General features: G+C 47.3%; 2 protein-coding genes across 2 annotated transcripts in view; one reads left to right on the top strand and one right to left on the bottom strand.

Annotated features, from left to right (window-relative positions):
• Positions 1 to 3627: 3627 nt before the first annotated feature.
• Pmar_PMAR009259 (Major intracellular serine protease precursor, putative) lies at positions 3628 to 4704 on the top strand (the record flags this gene model as incomplete). The annotated part of the gene is made up of 1 exon (XM_002764797.1): positions 3628 to 4704. One exon carries the CDS (start codon positions 3628 to 3630, stop codon positions 4702 to 4704), a length of 1077 nt encoding a protein of 358 aa, XP_002764843.1.
• A 185-nt stretch (positions 4705 to 4889) lies between these two features.
• Pmar_PMAR009258 (hypothetical protein) overlaps positions 4890 to 6210 on the bottom strand; it is a gene marked incomplete at both ends in the record, with an annotated part of 4683 nt that continues 3362 nt past the window's right edge. Inside the window, one exon of the mRNA XM_002764796.1 lies at positions 4890 to 5117. Within this exon, the coding sequence (XP_002764842.1) occupies positions 4890 to 5117 (228 nt within the window). The remainder of the gene's footprint in view (positions 5118 to 6210) is intronic.

The raw sequence follows: 6210 nt of genomic DNA, 5'->3' as shown, positions 1-6210 counted from the left end.
AGAGCGCTATTCAGACTTCTTAGTTGCTCAACTTCTCCTTCTAGATGGCCCATATCGGAGCGTCGAGAGGAGGATCCTAACAAGAGTATTCGAATAATTTCTTGGAGAGCGTGCCGAATACAACGATGGAGATGAAAAAGCACATTCAAGTCTTGTCAGCTTAATTGGTGGAGCGGGTCACTACTATGTGGGAGATCGCCCGTTCAACCCAAACAGACACTTCTATACGTATGTCGTTCAACCGTGCCCTCTCTGTTTAGTCTTACCGACAAGCTGCTTCTCGGACACCATAATTGTCGAACATGACTCCAAAGTGAATCTGCCATAGGAGAGTGTTGATATTCAGGAGGATCCGTCAGCCACACAGTTCATCAGCCTTCCTTAGTCTGAATAGCTCAATCGCCTCGTGTAAGGCAGAAGCTTCATCAGTGATGTTCGGAGGGCTACTCCTGCGCCCTTTTTGCATTGGTCGGACGATACTTCCTCGAGCTACAACTAAACCATCGAACAAACTGTGACAATGGGAGATTTCATGATGATACCCTCGCCTGTGAGAGGAATTTCGGTGACCTTTTTCCCCTGTTGCTTCAATATCGAGCGTCGACGTTCTTGGTCGTCTAGACCAAGAACTGGCATGAGAATGTATTCCCCACCTCTGCAAGCTCTCCCTCCGTTGCATTCTTCCTAGACTCTGCAACCTCTCGACCAGTCGTGCTCAGACACCCGCTTTTAAGGCGATAGCTCAACAAGTTGCCTTTCAAGATAGCGATTTCTTGATGGAGTTCGCTAACCTCTCGATCAGCAGCGGTCAATCTGATGATCAACATCGCTTCCTCCTTGTCTCGATGTGAAAGCCTTAATCGATGCCAGGTTGGTTCATTGGTACATCTTCTCCACTATGAATCGAAGCTCGATTGTTCATAATCGAAGCAGAGTTGGTTTAAATATGTCTATCGATTACATATTCACGCGGGTTTCCAGTTCGGTGTTCTTCCTCCGCAACTTGTCAATCTCACGCTGGGCCCAATCATTGGTAGTCGTAGAGAATCGATTCATCACTGGCATGATAGTGAGAGGGCGATAGTTCGAAAACTTCATAAAGTAGGCGCGGTTCGGACCCACAGATATGCATGTTAAAACCCATCCTATTTACCACTCAACCACTTATGCCTCATAAATTTCCACGTAATTGAGAAGTCAATTACTCTTTGATGCACCAGAATGATCTGCATCGACTCCGGACAGCATCGACTCAGGAAACTCAGCTGTTCTCTGGTTACAGAACGGTATTAAGGTAGATTTTGTGCTGCATTTGACCCAATCAGTTGAGTCACTCAACTTGAGTGGTCTCTGATGCTCACTAAACCCCGGGTTGACCACGGGGTAACTGAGGGAATGCAACACTGAGCTTCCTGGCGCAGTGAATGGTTTGTTTTCATCTTCTCTCTTCTCGCTGACTCATCGTTCCATGTATTCAACCCGGCCATAAGTGTAGACTGTAGAAGGAGAAAGGCGAACGCGAGAGCTCGAAGGTTGGCCCAGTTTGAGCTCGCGCGTTACTTCGCTCATGCGAAGAGGCATAGATCGTTACACGAGGAGACGGGGAGCTTGTAGCTAGAGAAATCATATGAGACGTTTGAAGAGGAATTGCGTGGCTCCCCAGGGCTCATCAAACGATGTTTGCGTGGCTCCGCAACACTTGGTGCAACTTTCTGAGATAATTAATACTCCTCAAGTGGAGCTATTCCTTCGACTATCATCAAAAATGGCGGGATAATGCTGATGTTAAAGAAATCTAAATTTGAACTGGTGAAGTAGGGACATGAGTAGAGACTGTCAATCGTCTGGATTTAGGTGGGACAAAGCTTGAATAGCCACCCTCCCTGCACTGAAGAGATTCCGTCCATCTTATGTTATTCCCTCAACTTCATCATTTCAAAAGGCTTAGTTTTCTAACCTATAAAAGACTTTACCGAAAAGCTCGTTAACCTAGGTTGAATACCGATGGTCACGTGCTTCACTGCATGCAGTAAAGGATCGCTCGTTCTGCGAAATTGCTCGTACTAAACGTGAAATAGGCCTTCAAAAGTGCAGCAGCTCGCACAACAGAGGCGAAGCCGTGAGGCGCGTGGATCTGCTCCACGTTCTGTATATCATGGAATTGACACAGGCAGAAAGGATTCCTGTATTTTATCCTAATCCTACCACTCCTGGGAGCACGTACCGGAGGAGGTATAGACACGCACTGTCGGCGCCACACTCGCTGAGTGTGTCTCCGACTCTGTCTCCCCGAGTGGTTTCCCCTTCTCGATGCTTCTAGGGTCGCTCGTACCGAACCATCCCACCAAACATACGTTACCGGGAGTGGGATATTCAGCATGGAGCTGATAAGATTGTCTCTGCGAGAACTCGGCGAACCTGCGGTCTTTCTCTGCTACGCTCCGCCCGAGATTGTGGCCAGCTTGACCTACGACTCTCCTGAGTGTGATGTTTGGAGTGTTGTGTTAGTTACAGTATCTCACTGTCAAGAAGTTGCCTGTCACTGCGAGAAAAATACATGAGGTTTACCTGGACCACGGCACTACAACGTAGATTTGCTCAATATCCCCGCTGGCTCAGTACACTATGTCGGCTTGCCTGCGAGCCCTTCCTAGGACGAGATAACGCGTGCCAGGCGCGCGTGGAACGATCTCCTGGGAGATCATTTGTCGCTAACATTGATCTTAGAATTCAAAAGTATACAGAAAAAAACTCCGCTATAAGCAGTGTCAATTTCATTTGAGGGCAGAGATACCGACCGAGGATTTAAACTGGGTTTTAGGCCCGACACGCATGATACGGGGACACTATGGTCAGATGATTGCACGTGTGGAGTACATCCAGTGGATCATAGGGCTAAAAGCCAAACAGTCACAGGGAAATTCTCATTTGGTCAAATTCAGCAATTCACCGAGCTCGAATGCCCTCTGTCGTGAAGAGTTTCATTCCGTATCAGTTTAAGTCAGTATTCATGCTTGCGTTACGGTCTTTCTTAGGTTCTTTTGCTTCGCGCATTGTCTCGTAGACAGTATTTTCCGCTGAAAGGACTTCGGTACATGCGTGCGGTTGAAGCGCTAGCTGCAGGAGCGGCTGTAATTCCTCGTGGAACGAGTATGATTCCTAAATATCTTAATCACACTGACATGATCATCATTCTGTAATGATCGACCTCTTGGTCAAGGTTTTCCTTGATTGAGCAGTGAGAAGACTATTCGTGAACCCAAGAGATGCCACAGTTTCGTCTTTTCTGCACATAACAGCTTCATGTCAAAGCGCTCTACCCCCTTCTGGACTCTCTTCGCCATCACTATCAGCTTTGGTGCGAGCACTAGTAGTCGCACCCTGCTAAGGATATCTCATCGTGGAGTCCCACTCGACATTCGTCATGTACCAGGAATGATGGCACAGGCTCTCGCGGCCTCTGACGGAACGGTACAATCTCTCAGTCAAGATGATCTTGATTGTGAACGATGCTTCGCACAAGATGAGATGGTCTATGACTTGAAGGCATTGGGGGTACAAATTATAGACTCCAGTTGTCCGGCTGGTCAAAATCAAATTCTGAACTACTTGAGGAAAGCAGAACATATGTTGAGCATCGACTTCGATTGCGAGCCCGACTCGAGGGTCACTCTGCATCCGGCTTTCACCACGGACAGGACCTCGTGCACTGGTGGCAATCCTGTTCTCGGCACAAACGACCCAGGCTCTTCATGTCAGCGTAACCTCGAGGTTATCAATTTAGGCGCTGCTTTTGAAGCGGCTCGCTCAGCCGGACGGAAGCTGAAGGATGTTGTGTTGGCTATCAGCGACACTGGTGTTGACATGACCCATCCTGATCTGGTTAATCAGTTCTGGAGAGGTCCTGACAATATTATCGGCTACAACTTCATAAACAACAGTCCTGATGTTACTGATGACAATAGCCACGGTACTCACTGTGCTGGCAATGCTGCAGCTCAGACTAACAATAGCATTGGTATCGCAGGAGTGGCAAATATGGATGGGTCTGCACCCAGAGTCAAGCTGATGATACTCAAGTTCCTTGATGCCTCCGGAAGCGGCTATTCGAGTGACGGACTGAGAGCCCTCAACTTCGCGGTTCAGAACGGTGCAGCAGTCTCCTCTCACTCCTACGGCTCATATGTTGGGAGTGAAATCGGGAAGACCGCATACAAGAACGCCGCTGCTGCTGGGCATTTGGCTGTTGCTGCGGCTGGAAACGACGAGATCAATTTGGAAGAGGTGCCGCAATATCCGTGCTCCTACGCGACCGAAACGTCACCAATGCTCTGTGTGGCCGCCAGTACCTCCGATCCAACCGAAACTATCTCTCTCGCCTCTTTCTCGAATGCTGGTTCTGTAACGAAGGTTGCCGCACCCGGTGTTGATATTTATTCAACTATGCCAGACGGGCTCTATGGTTATATGACTGGTACATCGATGTCGACTCCTACGGTTGCCGGTGTCACGGCTTTGCTGGGTACGCTCGGTCTAGGTAGCCAGGAAGTAACGGACACTATTATCAAGTCTCGGACCGATGGTTTACCGAATAAGTTCGGGCTATCTGATATCGGGTTAATAAATGCCTACAACGCAGTCCAAATAGCTCTGGGCTCGCCGGCTATACGCTTAAGAAAGAACACCCAGTCTTCGAATAGTTGAGTGCTTGGCGAGGATTTCTGATTCCTCTCCGAGTACTAAGTCACTTTTCAGTCCTGTAAGTCCTTGATTATCAACGTTACGTCGCTTTGTTGATCAGTCTCTCCTTATGAGTATTGCATATTGTGGGGTAATGATTAGGGCTCAGGCCAGGAATATGCTTTAATCGACAACTATCTTGAACCAGTTCACTTGAGGTTCTCTGCATTATATTGCAGCTTCTTACATCTGTGACACAGATTCTGTGTTCCGAGCGTCCTGGATTTTCTTCTGTTCGCGTTAGCGATAGGTAGTGCAGCGAACCCGAATGCAGCACTAATGGTGCTATGATTCTCGCTCTCTGTAGTCACGGATGTAACATCGTTACAGACAAGAGCAGGCTCCGTCTTCTTACATCTGATTTCATTAATGATTACCTAATTGGTATTTTGTTGGGTTGTGGAATAGTTGCTCGATAAGCAGCGCTAATCCGAGGTCTCACAACAGTAGCCTCCTCCGAGGGGGCTCCTCGGAACCGACTTGCGCATTGTCAAACAAGACAATTCGGAATGACTTATTCTCACAGCCTGTGAAGTTCAGTGTGAACCAGGATGATCTTCCTGGTGCTGTATACAATACCTCATTATACCAAATATCTATATATCAACCCGTATCAATGAGGCTGTAGTGAATCACTACTAGTGGTAGTTCACTGGTTAACTGACAGTTAATAACTGTGATACGTTGGACGGACTGCATAACGATCGGATGAATCTCGACTCAATACAGGTTAGTTGATGACCGACAAATCTTGAATAGATTCCATTCTAACCGTTGTAACTTCGGCTCGCTAATAAGGTTCGGACCAGCAGTGATTGGGAAACGCCACCTGGGCTGGTGAATAGCACTGCCACCCAGTCTGTGGGAATAAATGCTCGCTTTCCTCAGCTGAGCTCAGGAGTTCTTTCACTAATTATACAAGTTTTCATACGAATTAGCTTAGTAGTGTATAGAAACCAATGAGCGCTCCCTCAATAATTGAGGGAAACGCTCATTGGTTTCTATAATAGTTGAGGCTCAATTCTTCCTCGGAATTCCCACACATGTCACCAACACACGTAGTCGATCATGTGCCTATTTCCTTACACTGCATCCAGTTTTCCCAAAATTTGCTTTCCTGAGGAACCTAGACGCAGCAATACAAACCACGCCGCTCAATCACCGTGCTCTGCAATCCGGCGTCCAGCATTGGTGGATTAGTAACATTTGATCATTGGTACCAATCACAAGGAAAATGAAATGTATTGCTGATCTCAAATTGATAGTTTTTTTCCAATGACATATCATGGGCACGAGCAGTGATCAACCAGAGCAATGGTACAACTATGAAGACTGGCATCTCCAAGTCATAAGGCCAGACAGTAGACCATGTATAACATCAGGAGTAGTGGAGCTTCAGCAGTCAAAACCAAATCTTCAAATCCACCACCCAGAACACAGACCACCGACTGATTATCCAAGCAAAAACAG

This window comes from Perkinsus marinus, assembly GCF_000006405.1.
Source record: "Perkinsus marinus ATCC 50983 genomic scaffold scf_1104296976154, whole genome shotgun sequence".
Taxonomy (NCBI): Eukaryota; Perkinsozoa; order Perkinsida; family Perkinsidae; genus Perkinsus; species Perkinsus marinus.
This window is presented reverse-complemented; position numbering and strand designations above follow the sequence as displayed.